Below are 21,770 nucleotides of genomic sequence, written 5' to 3' on the forward strand. Positions count from 1 at the left end.
AAGGCACAAGTCAGGTCTGTGATAGAATACTGTCCACTCACCTGGATGAGTGGCTCCAGCAACACTCAGGAAGCTTGGCACCATCCAGGACAAAGGTGCCCAATTAATCGGCAACCACCTTAAACATTCACTCCCTCCACCACTAATACGCAGTGGCAGCAGTGTGTACCATATACAAGATGCACTGCAGCAACTCACCATGCCTCCTTCAACAGCACCTTCCAAACCCACAAACTCTTCCAACTATAAGGACAAGGGCAGCAGACACAAGGGAACATCACCATTTGCAAGTTCCCCTCCAAGCCACACACTATCCTGACTTGGAAGTATATTGCCGTTCCTTCACTGTCACTGGATTAAAATTCTGGAACTCTCTCCCTAACAGCATTGTGGGCGTACACATACCAGATGGACTGCAGCATTTCAAGAAGGCAGCTCACCACCACCTTCTCAAGAGCAATTAGGGATGAGCAACAAATACTGACCTTGCCAGCGATGCCCACATCCCATGCAACAATTTATTTTTAAATATCTGGTAATGGAGGCTATGCCAATTGTGCACTAGATACCTTCAATTGGATGTTTTTAAAAATTTGTTTGTGGGGATGTGGGCATCGCTGGTCAGGCCAGCATTTATGTGTATTTGGTGAATGTAAACTCTTTTAGGATGTTCTGAAAGAGGGGATAATATATACAGATGTAAGTTTTTTGTTAGCATAACAACATTGATATACAAAAGATTTGTATTTCAAATGTTTCTATGTTGCAATGTCATAACGTAAGAAAAAGAAAAAGTAGGCCATTCAGCCCCTCAAGTCTGCTGCACCATTTCATAAGATCATGGCTGATCTGATTGTGGCTTTAACTCCACTTTCCTGCCTGCCCCCCATAACTGTTGACTCCCTGAAGCATTTCTCACTTCTTTTGAAGTGCAGTGATTTATTTAGGCAAATACAGCAACTATTTTGTGTCACCTATTTTTCACAAATGAGGTGAATGGTTAATTTGTTTTTTGTGATGTTGATGTGAGGGAGGGATGTCAGGCAGGACACCAAGAGATCTCCTGGCTCTTCAAGTAGTGCCATAGAATGTTAACGTTCTCATCAGCATGCAGGCTGGTTCTTGATTTAATGTCCCATCTAAAGAACAGCATCTCTGACAATGTAGCACTCACTCTGTACTGCATAGGGATATCTACCTTGCATGCTCAAATGTTTTTCTTAAACAGGTTATTGCAGATCACAGAAGAGGTGGAAATGCAGTGAAATATTCTGTTCATGATGCAAAATTGCTACAATGCCCAAGTGGAAGATTCTGCTAGTTGTCTGTGTTGTGATGGAGCAGTGCATACATGGCAGGGTGGTGGGGGTTGGAATGCAGTCATGGAATATTTGGACGTGTTGGTTTCAGGATATGTTGGAGACAGCCCGAGTACATCCCCACGGGAAGTGAGGGACACATACCCAAGCTGTTCTCCTACAATGTTAATTTCAGACTGGCATTCACTAGGGTGTGGGAACACATGACCCATGTATCCTGCTGGCAGGGAAAAAATGTAGCATAGGAAACTTTACTGTGGAAGGAGAGAAAGCAAGAACGAAAAAGGGAGTCCCACTCTCAGAGGAAACTGAATAAAGGAACTGCGGTATAAAAACAGAAAATGCTGGAAATACTCAGCAGGTCAGCCAGTATCTGTGGAGAGAGAAACAAAGTTATTTTTTCAACTCGATGGCTGTTCATCAGAGTAAGCATGATTCCTATTTTCAAGGAAAATCACCTTGAGACCAGGCTGCCAGCTTCTCACCATCAGTGCCACTGTGTGTCAGGATGATTGCAGGCATTTTTAGAATGGGCTGAAAGTTCAGGTGGTACCTGAAGTAGGTAGCAAAAGGTCCTCCATCTGCCCTTTCTGTGACCTTACCAATCTTGTGACAACTGAGGCAGACAACGTTAGCACGACTGGTTTTGTACCTGCAATCTCTGGATTGTGAAGAAGATCCTTTCACGGCTATACAGATCTTTTAAGTGCCATTACACTTCAGGAGAGCAGCTGCCTTCAGACAGGTGGGTGTTCCTCTGACAGCTTCACTCCATTGTTTAAACAACTGTGAGTATTCAGAATCAAAGTCAGTGTAGAGTCATGAATAGGCTTAAGGCTGATTCTTGGAGTGAAATTCCCTTGAGCATAGAAAATGGAGGGGTGATCTGATCGAGGTGCTTAAAATGTTAAAAGGATTTGGTAAGGTAGATAGAGAGAAACTATTTCCTCTGGTGGGGCAATGAGGAACAAGAGGACATAGTCTTAAAATTAGAACTGGGAACTTTTTCACACAAAGGGTAGTAAAAATCTGGAATTTCTCCCTGAAAAGGCTATGGATGTTGGGTCAATTGAAGCTTTCAAGACTGAGGGTGTGATAGATTTTTGTTACACAACGTATATGGAGCTAAGATGGTAGCAGATCATCCATGATCTAATTGAATGGCTGAACAGGCTTGAGGGGCTGAACAGCCTCTTGTTCCAAATGTTCCCACTCCAGGTCGCCGAACAAACACGGAGCTTAACATGTTTACCAAGCCAATTGCTGATGTGGAATATATAAGTGGTAGATCTGCAAGAGGCGGCCACTTCCTGGAACTTGATTCTAAAATCCCATAGTTACCGGAAAAGTAAACATTCTTTGAGCGTACATATTGTGCAACTACTCTTTAACATTCATATAGTAATATGGAATCAAAGAAACCAAGACAGATATAGGGAGAGATGGATTTTCATCTCTCATTTTTTAAGCATGTTATACACAAAAAGGGTTATACAATGGATATTTTAATGTCAGAAACTCTTAACATTTGTAAAGCAGAGGTGTAATCACAGATTCAAAAGCAGCACTGATAACAGTCGTGATCAGAGATATACAAACAGTAAAAAAGGTACAAACATACAATATTTATAAGGCCTGTGTACCAAGGGATATCTGTTGCATAACAGTAAGTTGTAAATGCAGTAACCTGACAATGACAGCTCTCTGCAGGAACTCAGGGAATGGCTTGTGGGATGGAGAGTGAGTAATGAAGCAATGAATTGTTTCACAACGTGTATATACATCAAGTTTGAACAAAACAATTCCAAGTAGGACAGGCAGCTATCTCAACAGAATCCAACTGGGGTGCAAAGAAAGATTATGGTCACACTCTGAACTGCACAATCTCCATTCACATTTACAAAAGCAAAATACTGCAGATGCTGGAAATCTGAAATAAAACAAAATGCTGGTGTTTTTACTCCATTCGCACTTGGTGTTCACAGTAATGTGTGCAAAGTATACTCACAAATTCGCTTGTGTGTACCATGGGATTAGTACATTAAATGTATGCAGTCTGTAATGGCCCATTAATATTTGGTGTCCTGAGTGCATTGAGCCTTTCATATTCAGTGCAACAATGTGGGATTATTTCCTAAAATGTGTCATACATAATTCCCGATCCACTGTTTTGTTTGATTGCTGTGCCCGAGGAAAATCTGCTTGTTTTTATCTGTGAAATATGTGAAATAGGTACCTAAAAATCATTTTGACTCCCCTTACCCCCCTGGAGGGGTCAACCCATGGTGAGGTGCAGTTGCACAGGTGTCAAAGGTCAACTCATTGGGGCTTTCTTCAAATATGAACCCAGATGGTGCATATTGGCCACCATGTCAAGCCCCATTCCATCCTTGTCCAACATCCACATGCAGACGTCTAGCTGGGCTCACTTTGTATTGATCAACGATCAGGTTTTTTTCTACTAACTTGCTACACCCCTACCTACCAAGGATTTACGTCTTAGCAATTCATTCACAGTGTGTGTTAAACAATGCCCAGTATATCCAAGGATGTGCTATATCAGAGAGCTGTGCAATGTGTGGTTATTGTATTTAGTGATAATTAGTAACAATTTCTAATTCCAACAGTGAGTAGAATTGGGTATCTGGGATCATAGCTCCACATCTCTCTGTAAGATAGTAATAAGTGTCTAAGGGACAAGAACCAACAATATATTAAATGCATGCAACCATTACAAAACAGCACTTGAAATGTTTCACTTTGGGAAGACATCGTACATCATCAGGTCCTTAAATGCTGAATACAGATTTACACATGCAGTATAGACTTTCCTCAAAATACCGTCATTTTAAAAATCCCAGTTTCCAGGTTGCATTAACCCTGATCTGTGAATGTTCAGTATAGCTCAAAGTTGGGAACAGTAACTTGTGTTTAAAATGATTAAGAGGTTTGATAGGGTAGATATAAAGAAGCTATTGGCTCTGGTGGGGAATCCAGAACAAGAAGGTATAATCTTCAAATTTGAGCTGAGTCATCTGATTGAAATCAGGAAACATTCCTTCTTACAAAGTGTAGTAGAATTCACTCAAATGGCTATGGATGCTGGGGCCATTGAAATTTTCAAAACTGAGATCAATAGATCTATATTAAGAGTATCGATGGATATGAAGATAAGTAAAATGCGGTTGAGATACAGATCAGCCTTGATGTGATTGGCGGTACATGCTCAAGGGGATGAATGGCCTCCTTTTCTTATTTTCCTTTCACATTTCTGATGAGAGGGTGTAACTCAGAAGATATGTATAGAATGCATGCAGAGGCAAAGGGGTGTTTCAAGGCTGCTATTCCATTGGCCAATCCTGGTTTAAAAGCTGCATCTTGGGCTGCAGTTCTACTGTCATATTCATGTGCATGTAAACTGGTTTTGGATGCACATCAGTAAATAAGTAGCAGCACAGCTGACCAGTCAGGTCCCAATCTGAGTTCTCAGCAGACTAGGGACAGGGATCCTCAAACTCCGTAAAATTTAACTCCAGAATATATTGTCAGATTAAAACTCAATTTATGAATTTCATCTTATGCTTGAGCTAGAATTAGGAAGTCCTCCAATTCAGATTCATACTCACCTCTCTTACTCATGATTTATCCCGATTTGAATTTTGTGAACCTGGGTTTTTTTCATTCTTAGGATCTCGACGTTGCTGGCAAGGCTGATACTTATTGCCTATCCTTAGGTGGCCTCGAAGGTGGTGGTGAGTATCTCCTGTTTGGGCACTGATGCGCCACACATGCACACAGAAGAAGCCAAAGAAGGAAGAAAATATTCACAGGTAGAGATAAGCAAGTTTACAAACTTGATAGCATTACAGGGCAGGCTGTGGATTGGGGGAATGGCAGGGGAGGGGTGATCCTGGAGAGACATTGTACTACCCCTCCAATGAAAGCCAAAGTGCAAGTTTAAGAACCTGCGCCAGATAACAGGAATGCAGATCACACCAGCCTTGATGGGAGCATGTGCATGTGGAGGCATGTAAATGAGGCTGGGGGAGCAGGCGCGGGGGTGGGGGTGGTGGTGGCAGTTGGAGTGGTGATGGTGTGCACGTCGTGCTGTAGCATTATTATATTAGTGCTGTAGCATTATGTGAAGCTTCATGTAACTCCGCTCTCCAATTGAAGTAGATGGGAATGTGAGACAACAGCGAAGCTTCACTTGATTGACAGCCTGAGCTCCACACTCAAACAGCAGGAGAGTCTCCAAGTGTTTCCTTCTGGATATCATCACTGTGGCACGAGGGAAACTGAACAGTTTATTGTGGACATGGAGTGCAGTTTACGTCTCATAGGAGTGGTACAAAAATTTACAGCGCTGTAGGATTGATACATCCTGTATGGACTCTCATCTGCGCTTCATCCCAAATACAGATCAGTGCAGTAACTCATTGGAGGCATGGTGAAAAGCTGGGTCAGTGTCGAGGCTGTAAACAGTAATTCTCATTATCCTTATTCACGTGGTAAAAGTGGAAGTTTCAGACACGAGGTTGACTCCAGATGGGGGACAGTGAAGAAATAACAGTAGGAGAAAATGTTTTATTCCCCCACTTCTCTTGATGGCCTTGGTATGGTTTTGTACCTTTATCCATTCCAGCTGGCCCCTGGTGCTCCCAGTAATCAGCCAGCACCATTTGAATGCAGCACAGCCTGCACGCACGCGCATCTCACATACCCAGGCTTTTAAATCTCGATGGCTTCACAGGGCAGGTGGCAATTGGAGGTTGTGCAGCAGGGGGTGGAAAGCAAGCGGGAGAATTACTGTGGTTCCCATCCAGTGCAAGTGCAGTCACTTTGGCAACTTCTGAGCACAATCTATCTTTACAGAGTCGCAAAGTACTGTTTGTTTTCTGCTCCCTCAACTGGGGAATGAAGGGGAAGGGATAAAGATATGGTGTGATCATTTTACTGAGCACAAGAAGCAAACCAGAGGACACTTAATCACAGTGACATTAGTCCAGGTCTCGTGCCCCTGGCCAGTGCTCTGGTTAGTGCAGAGTAATTTTAATTCTTGGTGGGAGAGAGTTATACAGGTAATTTTTGGGTTGTATGCTGGACTGGGCCAGTATATCACCAGTTTTATAAAAAGCTGCTGAATCTTTAAATGAAACCCAGAAACAATCTATGACTGATGAACTGTAATATAAAATGCATAGGTATACACCTATTAAACATTCAAGTACCAAAATATTCTCAATATTTAACCCATTACTGAGGCACAGTTTCAGTTGAAAAAATTGCATTCCATCTGCTGAGCCTGGGCCTGAGAGCACTTCTGAAATTCCGTGACATCATAACATGACAATACATACACTGAAATCCGCACAATTAAATCACATGCAAAATTTCCAGAAATTAAGCCAGTAACTGAAGAAAATGACAGAGCCAATAAAAAACCAAAACAGATAAAATTATTGGGTATTCAACCAGTGCGGAGGGGGGAGGTGCGGGGCGGGGAAATGGCAATTAACCTCTGTAACTGTTCTCTGGTGGGTGGGAGGGGGGCACTGGCCTCTGCTCCCCGTACAGTGGGAATACATGCTCTAAGTAACATGGGAGCAGGGTTATAAATGTGAGGGCCTGCACATATCAGACAAATAGAACCAATATCCAGTTATCTGATAAAATATCTGACCATACGGGTGGGTCAAATGGCCTGTGGCACCAAGTTGAAACTGTTTTCAGACCTGCTTTGTTTCTAGAAGGAACTGGACAAAAAGAGTTTGATTTGAACACTATCCTGTTGGGGGCTCTGCTCTCTGTACTGTGAGGAAAGTTTACAGTGTAGCAAGCTGTGCACATGATTTCCATGGTTCTTACTGAAACCTTTAATTGCTAAGAGATAAATCTGTCACAGTGGACAAGTAGTTGGCATTGTGTCTTCACATTCCTTTTGTATAAAACTCAGTTATAGTATCTGGCACAACCACTTCACTGTGGCAAAGCCACCCTGTTTTAAGATATATATTATTGAGTATATTGTGCAGTTGCAAACTGTTCCCACTAGGGTGGGCTATCATTCCAAAGATATAGCAATGTGTAAATGAGGGAAGAATTGCTCAAGTTGCTGTGTGTAAACATAGGGGTGTTTTGTGGTCATTTGCAGCTCATGGTTCCAGGTAATGCGGCCAGTGAAGCCCAGGCAACTCCGTTCTCGTTTTACTTTTGTTTCTTATTCCCTGTTTGAATTGTGTGGCCTGGAAGATTGGAGTGGGCTGTTCTTGGCATATATTCACTAATGAAGCAACAGTGCTAAATCGGAACGGTGAGGTGTGTTAGTCCTAAAGATTAACATGAAGAGGGGGACACTCCTGGGTACAATATTGTAAATCCAATCTGGTTGGTATTTGTAACGCCTTCTGCGTATACGATTTGTCTAAGGAATTCTGACCAGAGTAGATCTGAATGACCCTTTTTATAATGTTGCTGCACACAGTGACAACAGCAATCCTTTCCCCATGTTAGCAATGGCCCCTAAATTACACACTATTTAAAGCTGATCGAGGAATTGCAGCTGCTATGTCCCTGGTTAAAGAGAGACACGTTGTCAGTGCTTCACGCATTGTTCGCTGCTAACCAGCTGCTCCTTCCCCAACAATGGCAGCGTGCTTACTTGGAGTCACTCTCCGCTGCCTTCTGTTGCCACAGTTCCTTGTGCTGCTTGCGGCCGAAGCCCTCATCGTAGTTCCCTTTGCTCTTGAACAACTGTTGAAAGTGAGGCTTGCAGTAAAACTCACCCTGTAGTGCTGCGTAGCTTCCCAGGCTATGAGGGCACAAAGGGAAACAAGATATAAACCCAAAGGCTTCTGTCATCATTCAAGGCCATATTGGCACACCAAATAATTTCAGACTGTACATTCTGTTTTCATGGTTCTCTCAAGTTTTTCAACATCATGAGGTGTGAACAGGTAGGACCTCACCCCATTAGACTTGGCAGCAGCACTATCACTTAGGTTTAACAGGGTGAATGATCTCTGTTGTCTGGAAGTAGCTACAGACCATGTTATCCTGTGAACACAGTGCAAATGTAGTGAATGCTATTTGAATAGCAGAGAGAGGAATTTGACACAATGTGTTAAGTAATCTGTGACGGAAACCACACTGGCCAAATGGGAACATATTAATTTCGTCATATGGAACACCACTTGTACTTTTAACTGGACATTGAACATAACTTGTTTAAAAAGATTGCAGAGTTGAACGGCTGAAAACATGGTTGTACATTTGCATTGAGAGACAGTTGAATAGAGAAACAATGGAAGACATTGATTCAATTAACAAGATTGGTCTGGGCAAAACAGTGATGATCAAAAGACATTGACAGCCATTGACTTTGTAAGAAACAAATCTTCAACTCCCCCTGCCACCACCACCCGCGCCCCCCCCCCCCCCCCCCCACCCACCGACTGAGTGTGACTGGAGAGCTTTTGAAATCAACAATCCTCCCCCCTCCCAAGAAGGTGCTGTTTCAAACAAAGAGCTGGTGACATAACAGTCTGCTGGCCAGACTGGGAATTGTTTGAACTGTGCCTCACAGAAAGATTTGGGGCAGACTGCAACTGAACTTCAAGAAGAAAGCACCTCCCTCTCTGTCACTCTCTCAAGCAAAGCCCCAGAGACCCATGGAAGCAGTTTAAGCCTCAAGACAGAGGACCTCTTCAGCCTTCTGTTACCATGGAAACAAGTTTGAAAGTGTGCACTGGGCCCCAGTGAGAACTGCAAGACTTCAACTCCAATCAAGGAATTTACAGCATAACTAAAGACAGCAACTGAATTCCATTTACTACTCCAACCCCCCCCCCCTTATTCTTTCACCCCCTCTGTATCTATTTGTGTGTGTGTTTCTCTTGTATGTATGCTAGCGTGGTTGCGTCGTGTATTTTAGTAATTTTAACTGAGAGTGGTACGGTTAATAAACTTACATCTTTCTTCTTTAAACCTAAGGAAACCTGTCTGGTTGGTTCATTTACAATTACAATTACAGAGCAGTGAGCAAGGACTCACTGAGCTGAAGCTAAAAACAGTGTTTTTAAAAGTTAAACCCTGTTACGGCCAAAAGAGGGAAAGGGGCGAGAGGGGAGCCTGAGACCCCTTCCTCACCCGGTCATAAGAAATTGTACAACGGCATCACTCACGGTGACTTCCAGGCTGATGGCTCTCAATGAGTTTTTCAATCATCTCGCTCAGTACAGACCTTTCCCAATGATTTTACTGCTCTCCCTGTCCTCCAGTGGGCAATGCGAGATTGGGATAGTCCAGGGCCCTCACCATCACATATCCTTCCAAAGTGTACAGTCTGGGTTTCAAACGTCATCACGATTATTGAGTCTCGAAATAAATCAATCAATTGAGGACTCCACACTCAACTGTAGCATTTCTGTTTGACTGATATGGAGTACACATTCTCATTCTGGAGAGACACACACCACCTACCTAAGCCCAGAGAGCTTAGGTTCTGGCTGGAGACAGCTAAGCGTTACAAGCCACAGGGGCTACTGCTGAAGCCAAACAGCTAACCGAATGGAGGGGAAACCACAGACAGCTGAAACTACTCTATCCTGCCAGTTACAGAAGGGCTCTGATTGAGGTCTGGCAACTCTTGCCTGTCCCTGCTTTCAGGTGGGGATAGTGAATGGTGCAGGAGAACTGGGAGAGGGAAGGAAACATGCCAAGGATGAGAGAGGTTAAAATACTAAGCTGCTCAAATGTCTAAGTTTGAACATTAAAATTATTTATTGATTCAGGTATCGTTACCTTTTCCATCCTGAAAGACGCAACATCATTAATTCACAAGTCCCTTTTCAACACTTCATTAATAATCAGCTGATCGGCAAGCACCTTATTATCTGTCGATGCAGGTCATCAGTATGACCTGGAGTTAACCAATGCACATACTGGAGCCTGTGACTACTTTTTATGGCAGCTTTTGTCCCATTTTTCCTCTATTCCTATCCTGAAGAAATTCAGTCTTTCTGGCATTGGTTCCATGAATGCAGGCACCTCACTCAAGCGGTCAAAGTTCATGTGCGAAATTGGACGGGGGGTACTGTTTGATTATGACAGGTATCCCAATCCTCAGCAGATGCAGACCTCCACCAGGAATCAGTGGATCGTGATTAGCAGTAGGCTGATATTCGGCTCAAGGCCAACTATAATTTATATAACTCAGCACAGACTCAGGGTCAAACCTGGGACCTTCCTGGTTTGAATGGTTCAGCTACTCCTTTAAACATCTGAGCTGTCAGAAGAGCTAACGGCAGAGTTTAATGAGAGTTTGGTTTCGTATCTCACCTTAGTTTAGCGTTGCAATGTTTGCAGCAAAAACAGGTGGTGTGGAAAACCAGCTTATCAGCAACCAGCCGTTCCATGGGGTACACGGTCTTATTGCAGGAAGCACAGAGCTCCTTTGATACAGTCCGCAGAAAAGCCTGGAATGAAAAGGAGAGTACACCTCATTAGCCTGGATCCTTTGGGGAAAGTGAAGGCCATCAGCAATGACGAACTAGATTTACACTGCTGTTTATCCGTCAGCCAAGGCTCAGTTGGTACCACTCTCACCACTGGGTTACAAGCTTCTGGATTCAAGTCCCACTCCAGCACAAAAATCAAGGCTGACACTCCAGTGCAGTACTGAGGGTTTGCTGCATTGTCAGAGGTGCTATACTTCAGATAGGCTCCATCTGCTTGCTTGGATGGACGTAAAAGATCCTATGGTACTGTTCTGAAGAAAAGCAGGGGTGTTATCCCAGGTGTCTGGAACAATATTTATCTTTCAATCAACATCACGAAAACAAATTATCTGGTCATTATCACATTGCTGTTTGTGGGAATTTGCTGTGCGCAAATTGGTTGCCACGTTCCTACACTGCAACAGCCACTACACTTCAAAAAAAAAACTTCATTGGCTGTCAAGCACTTTGAGACATCCGGTGGTCATGAAAAGCATTATATAAATGCAAGTCTTTTTTTTGCATTCCCAGAAACATCCCAGTAAAGTGAGATTCCAGTTCAATCCCAGTGCTGCACATTTCTCATTTGTGAGATGACAGCCGATGCAGAGAATGTAACAGGAAGAATTTTTAATTCATGTGACAAACCTGTTGACTGGAAGTAAGTTGCATGGCAAAAGCTTACCTCGCAGTCTCCCTCATTTACTCACTGACCCGTGCACCAGTTGTAGCCAAGAGTGGTGCCAGGCCTCAGCCAACAGAATGTCTCTCGTGACCCACCCTCCCATCACTGCTGGTGGGGTGCCTAATCTCCAGTTGTCAACTTCCAACAACAGTGTGGATAAAGGAATTAAATTTGCGACATTTTGGTAGTGTAATGATACCCTAGGATGTCTTCAATTTGTAATACAAAGCTACTCAGCAAACACAAGCTAACACTCAGCTGAAACAAACTACTGTCCACCTCCATCTATCAGCATTTGGTTTAAGTATTTCACACTCTTGTGACATTCTGGGAGTGGAGTGCACATTACTCACATCGAAACTAGGAATTATCAAGACAGTTCTAACGAGACTTAATAAAAAAGCAGAATGAAGGAACAGTGCACAGTCTGTCTACCAGAAGAGGGCAGCCTTCCATCATTCCTTGCTACCTGTGATTGCTCAATGATATAATGCATTTCACCTTATAAGGGCAGCATTGGTGTGAAGAGATTTACTAGAATGGTACCAGGGATGAAGGACTTCAGTTATTGGAGAAATTGGGTTTGTTTTCCTTAGAGCAGAGAAGGTTAAGAGATTTGATAGAGATGTTCAAAAATCATGAATGGTTTTGATAGTTGCTCCTTATTTACTCTGTTTTCAGCGGCAGAAGGGTCAGTAACCAGAGACATGGATTTAAGGTGATTGGTAAAATAACTTTTGTTTTGTTGTTGTGGTCTGGAATGCACTATCTAAAAATGTGATGGAAGCAGATTTATTAGGAACTTTCAAAAAGGGGATTGGATAAATATTTGAAGGGGAAAAAATTGCAGGACTATGGGGAAAAAGCAGGAGAGCAAGACTAGTTGGATAGCTCTACTAGCTATCACAGATACAGTGGGCTGAATGGTCTGCTTCTGTGCTGCATCATTCTATTATTCTCAGTAGTTTGGCTTCACACTGATGTTGTGGGTATAATGTGAATGTAGCTTTAATCTGGATACGAAGGCCTGACATGACATCGGAGCAAAGCGGTAATTCCCCAGATAAGAATGTCTAAACTCGACCATGCTTCAGTCAGCTCGGACTCTGACAGCTGATGTACACTTTGCTAGTGTCAACATAAAGCTAATAAGTGCATTGCACCTATGCTAATCCAGCAATGTAATGAACCCATTGAACTATACATCAGGAATATCCTCGGGGAAATGCTCATGATTGGCTGCTGTCACTTCAGCAATAATCTTGTTTACACACTTTATCCTGGGTTTCCAACTGCTTGTTCACTGAAGTTACAATGGCCAAATGGGAGAACCCACCTCCCCCAAGCAAATGCCCAACAATAGATCATAACAGTACATCAGTCTGCACTACTGTTTTTCTCCATACAAGCTCCCTCATCTAATCCCACTCGCCTGCTCATACCTTTTAATATTCTTCCTCGCCAAGCAACCATCTGATTCTCTTAACAGCATGTATGGACACTGCTTCAGTAACAGTTTGTATCAGAGAATCCCACATTCTACCCACCTTCTACATAAATAAATCTTTTCTAACATAGGAACAGGAGTAGGCCATTCAGCCCCTCGAGCCTGTCCCGGCATTCAATGAGATCATGGCTGATCCGTGGCCTAACTCCATATACCTGCCTTTGGCCCATATCCCTAAATATCTTTGCTTAACAAAAATCTATCTCAGATTAAAAATTAACAACTGTTCTAGCTTCAACTGCTGTTTGTGGGAGAGAGTTCCAAACCTCTACCACCCTTTGTGTGAAGAAGTGCTTCCTAACATCTCTCCTGAACAGTCTGGTCCTAATTTTTAGACTATGCCCCCTAGTTTTAGAATCTCAAACTATTTCCACTGGTTGATCTTTATCTAGCCTGTCTTTTCCTGTTAATATCTTGAAGACTTCGATCAGATCACCCCTTAACCTTCTAAATTCTAGCGAAAACAGACCTAATTTGTGTAATCTCTCCTCGTAACTTAACCCCTGTAGTCCAGGTATCATTCTTGTAAACCTACGTTGCACTCTCTCCAAGGCCAATATATCCTTCCTAAGGTGTGGTGCCCAGAACTGCTCACAGTACTCCAAGTGGGGGCTAACCAGGGTTTTGTACAGCTGCAGCATAACCTCTGTGTCTTTATACTCCAATCCTCTAGATATAAAGGCTAGCATTCCATTAGCCTTTTTGATTATTTTCTGCACTTGCTCGTGGCATTTTGAAGATCTATGCACCTGAACCCCCAAGTCTCTTTGGACATCCACTGTACTTAACCTCTTCCCATTTAGAAATTACCCTGCTCTATCCGTTTTTGGTCCAAAATGGATAATCTCACGCTTCACCGCACTGAAATCCATCTGCCACAGTTTTGCCCACTCACCTAGTCGGTCAATATCTCTTTGCAATTTTATGCTATCATCTAGACTGTCTACAATGCCGCCTAACTTTGCATCATCAGCAAATTTGGATATAGGACTTACTATGCCATCATCCAAGTCATTTTTTGTGTCAGTAAGGCTACTCCACCCCCTCTGCCATTTTCCCTGTCCCTCCTGTAAACTTTATAACCAGGTATATTTAGTTCCCAGTCCCAAACATCCTGCAGCCACGTCTCCGCAATGGCCACATCATAATCTTCCATTTGAATTTGCGCCAGCAGCTCATCTAGTTTATTCCTTACACTCCGTGCATTTGTATATGGAACTCTTATTTGGGCTATACCCCCTAACCTGTCCCTCAGCACTGATGCTTTATTCGCCTGTTTATTATTTCTCTCTTCTGGTTTAACCAGTATACTTCTTGCAGTTTGGTAACAATCAGCCTCACCACTAACCTGCACTCCTACCTTCTCCTTTAACTTCCTGTTTTTCCATGCAACTGAACCCTCCCCCCCACTATTTAGTTTAAAGCCCTAGTTATGCCATTCACCAGGACTCTGGTCCCAGTATGATTCAGGTGGAGCCCGTCCCATCGGAACAGCTCCCTCCTTCCCTAGTACTGGTGCCAATGTCCCACAAATTCAAACCCATTTCTCCCACACCCATCTTTGGGCCATGCATTTACCTCTTTAATCTTATTGACCCTTTGCCAATTTGCTCGTGGCTCAGGTAGTAATCCGGAGATTATAATCTCCCCTTAACTTTCTTTTTGTGATGATCTTAAATTGATGTCCTCTCATAACTGCCTTGCCGCCCAGTTGAAATAACCATCTTGAAGTTTCTAGCTGCTCCCCACAAAAAACAAAATTCAACATTTTTTTGTTGATTTTTTTCTGATTATTTCTGTACTTTTGCCTGATTCTCTCTCTGCTGGTGATCCACAAGGACGAAGTCAGAAGTTGAGCACCTGGCGTTCATTAGTGCAGTGATGCACTGGGATCTCCACGCACTGGGAAGAAGGTCTGTGTTTCCTGCTCTGCATGTATGGGTATTCCCCATCTAAGCCATGTTAAAGTGATGAGGCGTTGAGGGGAACCCTGGAATTCCCCTGGGCTGCCCTTCCACTTTTCCAACTGGCCACTTATAAAGCAGCAACAGCTGGGAGCAGATTGCCTGCCTGTCCTGATGCTCAGGGAAGGTGTGTGGCAGAGAGGAACAAGGGGCATAAATAGGAAACAGTACCCACAGCTTACAGTGGGCACACTGGTGTTAATGTGATTTACCCACCATAAGAAGTGGACAGTAAAACTGCATTTTTGCGACTGGTTAACAAGGCACAGCACCTTATAATTGAGACAGTAATTGCCCTTGATGAGCACGGATTGTTTAAATGGTGGAAACTGTAAGTTTAATTAAAGGTATAACAGTTGGCTTGGAGTATGCTGAGTATCTGCAACAAAACACAATTAAGCAGTCACGAACTACAAGAGACTATTTAACAGGCTGTGTCCTATCCCCGCAGGTTGTTAGATATGCAATATCTTTGCTCTGAAGGCTCATGAGATCTTTCTTTTTTCTCCCCCTCCCCATTTCTTTTGACCCTTGCATCAACAATGGCCAAGATAGTCACTCAGTACTCTAGGATTCGTGGCAATGCCACCTTGAGCCATCCACTATCTTCTTGGTAATGAATGCCTGGTCCTCATCTCCTGACTGGTGCATGACATTTCCCTGGTGATTATTTGCCTTTTCATTTTCCCTCAGGAATTTTCTGCATTGTCAAAGTCACTATGACTTTCTTACTAAAGGTGTCACAACTAACTGGAATACTTGATTCCCATTCACTATCCAGCAACCTTGACATGCAGTTCCTGTGTGCTCTGTGTAAGACATAAACTAGTCTATTTCCTTACTCAATTCCTTGAGGATTGGAGACTGCATCCCACCAGTCCAGATTCCCTGGCCTGCATTTTCTTCACCACACATACAATATTTACCTTCTAACCCTCGCCTGTCAGGAGACAAGCTGAAGCTCTGGTCCAAAGGGAGATGTGGGGTGAAGATAATCTGGCAAATCTTAATTTTGCTTCCCACAATAAGACAAATTTTAAAAATGGGACCAAGGGACTAACCTACAACAAAGTTAACAGTAAATTGGAAGGAATGCAAGATACTTTTCTGAACTGAACGGGCAGATTTTCATCTTGCCACCCGGGCATTGAACTGGCATTGTGGATCCCCTCTCCTGTTATGGAAAGACTGGGGTCACCAGTTTCACAAAGCCAAATGTTTTCATTATATAGGATTTCCACAACTTTTAATCAGTGCTTTGGGGATTGCATTTCATGTCTGCACTGCAAACTCAGTCTTGGGATTGACAATTCACAACTGGCAAGAACATTAGAAATAGGAGCAGGAATATTAACCTTTTGTGTGACATCTTATTGAATGCCTTTTGGAAATCCAAGTGTACGATATCTACTGGCTCCCCTTTATCTACCCGACTAGTTACATCCTCAAAAAACTCTAATAAATTTGTCAAACATGATCACCCTTTCGGAAAACCATGTTGACTTTGATCATACTGTGATTTCCTAAGCGCACTGTTAAGACTTCCTCAACAGCGGATTCCAGCATTTTCTCAATGACTTTTGTCAGGCTAACTGGCCTGTAGCTCTCCGTTATCTCTCTCCCTCCTTTATATTGTTACCTTCCAATTCATTGGGACCATTATAGAATCTAGGAAATTTTGAAAAATCATAATCAGCTATCTCTGCAGCTAAAATAAAAGCAAAATACTGCGGATGCTGGAAATCTGAAATAAAAACAAGAAATGCTGGAACCACTCAGCAGGTCTGGCAGCATCTGTGAAAAGAGAAGCAGAGTTAACGTTTCGGGTCAGTGACCCTTCTTCGGAACTGACAAATATTAGAAAAGTCACAGGTTATAAGCAAGTGAGGTGGGGGCGGGGCAAGAGATAACAAAGGAGGTGTAGATTGGACCAGGCCACATAGCTGACCAAAAGGTCATGGAGCAAAGACAAGCAACATGTTAATGGTGTGTTGAAAGACAAAACATTAGTACAGATTAGGTGTTAATGCACTGAATATTGAACAGCAGCAAGTGCAAACCTGAAAAAAAAACAATGGGTAAGCAAACTGAACAAACTAAGATGAAATGAAATAAATTTAGGGCGGCATAGTGGCGCAGTGGTTAGCACCGCAGCCTCACAGCTCCAGGGACCCGGGTTCGATTCTGGGTACTGCCTGTGTGGAGTTTGCAAGTTCTCCCTGTGCCTGCGTGGGTTTTCTCCGGGTGCTCCGGTTTCCTCCCACAAGCCAAAAGACTTGCAGGTTGATAGGTAAATTGGCCATTATAAATTGTCACTAGTATAGGTAGGTGGGAGGGAAATATAGGAACAGGTGGGGATGTTTGGTAGGAATATGGGATTAGTGTAGGATTAGTATAAATGGGTGGTTGATGTTCGGCACAGACTCGGTGGGCCGAAGGGCCTGTTTCAGTGCTGTATCTCTAATCTAAATGCAAAAAAAAGATTGTAAAAAATGTAAAAAAGAATGTAAAAAAAAAAGGAAGAGAAAAAATAACTAAAAATGAAAGTAAAATGGGGGGCTGTCATGCTCTGAAATTATTGAACTCAATGTTCAGTCCGGCAGGCTGTAGTGTGCCTAATCGGTAGATGAGATGCTGTTCTTCGAGCTTGCGTTGATGTTCACTGGAACACTGCAGCAATCCCAGGACAGAGATGTGAGCATGAGAGCAGGGGGGAGTGTTGAAATGGCAAGCAACCGGAAGCTCAGGGTCCTGCTTGCGGACGAAGCGGAGATGTTCCGCAAAGTGGTCACCCAGTCTGCATTTGGTCTCCCCAATGTAGAGGAGACCACACTGTGAGCATTGCATACTACATTGAAAGAAGTACAAGTAAATCGCTGCTTCACCTGAAAGGAGTGTTTGGGGCCTGAGATAGTGAGGAGAGAGGAGGTAAATGGGCAGGTATTACACCTCCTGCGATTGCAGGGGAAGGTGCCATGGGACGGGGACGAGGTGGTGGGGGTAATGGAGGAATTAGAATTAGAACATTACAGCGCAGTACAGGCCCTTCGGCCCTCGATGTTGCGCCGACCTGTGAAACCATCTGACCTACACTATTCCATTTTCATCCATATATCTATCCAATGACCACTTAAATGCCCTTAAAGTTGGCGAATCTACTACTGCTGCAGGCAGGGCGTTCCACGCCCTTACTACTCTCTGAGTAAAGAAACTACCTCTCACATCTGTCCTATATCTATCACCCCTCAACTTGAAGCTATGTCCCCTCGTGTTTGCCATCACCATCCGAGGAAAAAGAGTCTCACTATCCACCCTATCTAACCCTCTGATTATCTTATATGTCTCTATTAAGTCACCTCTCCTCCTCCTTCTCTCCAACGAAAACAACCTCAAGTCCCTCAGCCTTTCCTCGTAAGACCTTCCCTCCATACCAGGCAACATCCTAGTAAATCTCCTCTGCACCCTTTCCATAGCTTCCACATCCTTCCTATAATGCGGTGACCAGAACTGCACGCAATACTCCAGGTGCGGTCTCACCAGAGTTTTGTACAGCTGCAGCATGACCTCGTGGCTCCGAAACTCGATCCCCCTACTAATAAAAGCTAACACACCATATGCCTTCTTAACAGCCCTATTAACCTGGTTAGCAACCTTCAGGGATTTATGCACCTGGACACCTCTGTTCATCTACACTACCAAGAATCTTCCCATTAGCCCAGTACTCTGCATTCCTGTTACTCCTTCCAAAGTGAATCACCTCACACTTTTCTGCATTAAACTCCATTTGCCATCTCTCAGCCCAGCTCTGCAGCCTATCTATGTCCCTCTGTACCCTACAACATCCTTCGGCACTATCCACAACTCCACCGACCTTAGTGTCATCTGCAAATTTACTAACCCACCCTTCTACACCCTCTTCCAGGTCATTTATAAAAATGACAAACAGCAGTGGCCCCAAAACAGATCCTTGCGGTACACCACTAGTAACTAAACTCCAGGATGAACATTTGCCATCAACCACCACCCTCTGTCTTCTTTCAGCTAGCCAATTTCTGATCCAAAGCTCTAAATCACCTTCAACCCCATACTTCCGTATTTTCTGCAATAGCCTACCGTGGGGAACCTTATCAAACGCCTTACTGAAATCCATATACACCACATCCACTGCTTTACCCTCATCCACCTGTTTGGTCACCTTCTCGAAAAACTCAATAAGGTTTGTGAGGCACGACCTACCCGTCACAAAACCGTGCTGACTATCTCTAATGAACTTATTCTTTTCAAGATGATTATAAATCCTGTCTCTTATAACCTTTTCCAACATTTTACCCACAACCGAGGTTAGGCTCACAGGTCTATAATTACCAGGGCTGTCTCTACTCCCCTTCTTGAACAAGGGGACAACATTTGCTATCCTCCAGTCTTCCGGCACTATACCTGTCGACAATGACGACATAAAGATCAAGGACAAAGGCTCTGCAATCTCCTCCCTAGCTTACCAGAGAATCCTACGATAAATCCCATCTGGCCCAGGGGACTTATCTATTTTCACACTTTCCAAAATTGCTAACACCTCCTCCTTGTGAACCTCAATCCCATCTAGCCTAGTAGCCTGAATCTCAGTATTCTCAACAACATTTTCTTTCTCTAATGTAAATACTGACGCAAAATATTCATTTATCTCCTCTGATTCCACACACAACTTCCCACTACTATCCTTGATTGGCCCTAATCTAACTCTAGTCATTCTTTTATTCCTGATATACCTATGGAAAGCCTTAGGGTTTTCCCTGATCCTATCCACCAATGACTTCTCGTGTCCTCTCCTTGCTCTTCTTAGCTCTCCCTTTAGATCCTTCCTGGCTAGCTTGTAGCCCTCAAGCGCCCTAACTGAGCCTTCACGTCTCATCCTAACATAAGCCGCCTTCTTCCTCTTGACAAGCGCTTCAACTTCTTCAGTAAACCATGGCTCCCTCGCACGACAACTTCCTCCCTGCCGCACAGGTACATACTTATCAAGGACACGCAGTAGCTGCTCCTTGAATAAGCTCCACATTTCGATTGTTCCCATCCCCTGCAGTTTCCTTCCCCATCCTACGCATCCTAAATCTTGCCTAATCGCATCATAATTTCCTTTCCCCCAGCTATAATTCTTGCCCTGCGGTATATACCTGTCCCTGCCCATCTCTAAGGTAAACCTAACCGAATTGTGATCACTATCACCAAAGTGCTCACCTACATCTAAATCTAACACCTGGCCGGGTTCATTTCCCAGTACCAAATCCAATGTGGCATCGCCCCTGGTTGGCCTGTCTACATCCTGTGTCAGAAAACCCTCCTGCACACACTGGACAAAAACTGACCCATCTAAAGTACTCGAGCTATAGTATTTCCAGTCGATATTTGGAAAGTTAAAGTCCCCCATAACAACTACCCTGTTACTCTCGCCCCTGTCGAGAATCATCTTCGCTATCCTTTCCTCTACATCTCTGGAACTATTCGGAGGTCTATAAAAGACTCCCAACAGGGTAACCTCACCTCTCCTGTTTTTAACCTCGGCCCATACTACCTCAGTAGACGAGTCCTCGAACGTCCTTTCTGTCGCTGTAATACTCTCCTTGATTAACAATGCCACACCCCCCCCCTCTTTTACCATCTTCTCTGTTCTTCCTGAAACATCTAAATCCCGGAATCTGCAACATCCATTCCTGCCCCTGCTCTACCCATGTCTCCGAAATGGCCACTACATCGAGATCCCAGGTACCAACCCATGCTGCAAGCTCACCCACCTTATTCCGGATGCTCCTGGCGTTGAAATAGACACACTTTAAACCAGGTTCTTGCTTGCCAGTGCCCTCTTGCGTCCTTGTAACCATATCCCTGACCTCACTGCTCTCAACATCCTGTACACTGGCACTACAATTTAGGTTCCCATTCCCCTGCTGAATTAGTTTAAACCTCCCCGAAGAGCACTAGCAAACCTCCCCCCCAGGATATTGGTACCCCTCTGGTTCAGGTGAAGACCATCCTGTTTGTAGAGGTCCCACCTACCCCAGAAAGAGCCCCAATTATCCAGGAAACCAAAACCCTCCCTCCTGCACCATCCCTGCAGCCACGTGTTCAACTCCTCTCTCTCCCTATTCCTCGCTTCGCTATCACGTGGCACGGGCAACAACCCAGAGATAACAACTCTGTTTGTTCTCGCTCTAAGCTTCCACCCTAGCTCCCTGAATTTCTGTCTTAAATCCCCATCTCTCTTCCTACCTATGTCGTTGGTGCCTATGTGGACCACGACTTGGGGCTGCTCCCCCTCCCCCTTAAGGATCCCAAAAACACGATCCGAGACATCACGAACCCTGGCACCTGGGAGGCAACACACCAACCGTGAGTCTCTCTCGTTCCCACAGAACCTCCTATCTGTTCCCCTAACTATGGAGTCCCCAATGACTAATGTTCTGCTCCTCTTCCCCCTTCCCCTCTGAGCAACAGGGACAGACTCTGTGCCAGATACCTGTACCCCATTGCTTACCCCTGGAGTGGACCAGGGTGTTGTGGAGGGAACGATCCCTTCGGAATGCTGACAGGGGAAGGGAGGGGAAGATGCGACTGGTAGTGGCATCACGCTGGAGGTGGCGGAAATGGCGGAGGATGATCCTTTGGATATGGAGGCTGATGGGGTGGAAAGTGAGGACAAGGGGAACCCTGTCACGGTTCTGGGAGGGAGGGGAAGGGGTGAGGGTAGAGGTGCAGGGAATGGGTCGGACACGGTTGAGGGCCCTGTCAACCACAGTGGGGAGA

The 21,770-nt window shown here is 44.1% G+C and overlaps 1 protein-coding gene across 2 annotated transcripts in view; it reads right to left on the reverse strand.

Annotated features, from left to right (window-relative positions):
• Nucleotides 1-2,808: 2,808 nt before the first annotated feature.
• The window catches only part of limd2 (LIM domain containing 2), a 60,236-nt gene continuing 41,274 nt past the window's right edge, over nt 2,809-21,770 (reverse strand). For both annotated transcript variants that reach the window (XM_068013137.1, XM_068013135.1), the window contains 2 exons: nt 10,659-10,795; nt 2,809-8,130 (listed from right to left, as the gene is read on the reverse strand). In XM_068013137.1, coding sequence (XP_067869238.1) covers nt 7,977-8,130; nt 10,659-10,795 — 291 coding nt within the window. In that variant the 3' untranslated portion in view covers nt 2,809-7,976. The remainder of the gene's footprint in view (nt 8,131-10,658; nt 10,796-21,770) is intronic.

Source organism: Heterodontus francisci, chromosome 33 (assembly GCF_036365525.1).
Source record: "Heterodontus francisci isolate sHetFra1 chromosome 33, sHetFra1.hap1, whole genome shotgun sequence".
Lineage (NCBI taxonomy): Eukaryota > Metazoa > Chordata > Chondrichthyes > Heterodontiformes > Heterodontidae > Heterodontus > Heterodontus francisci.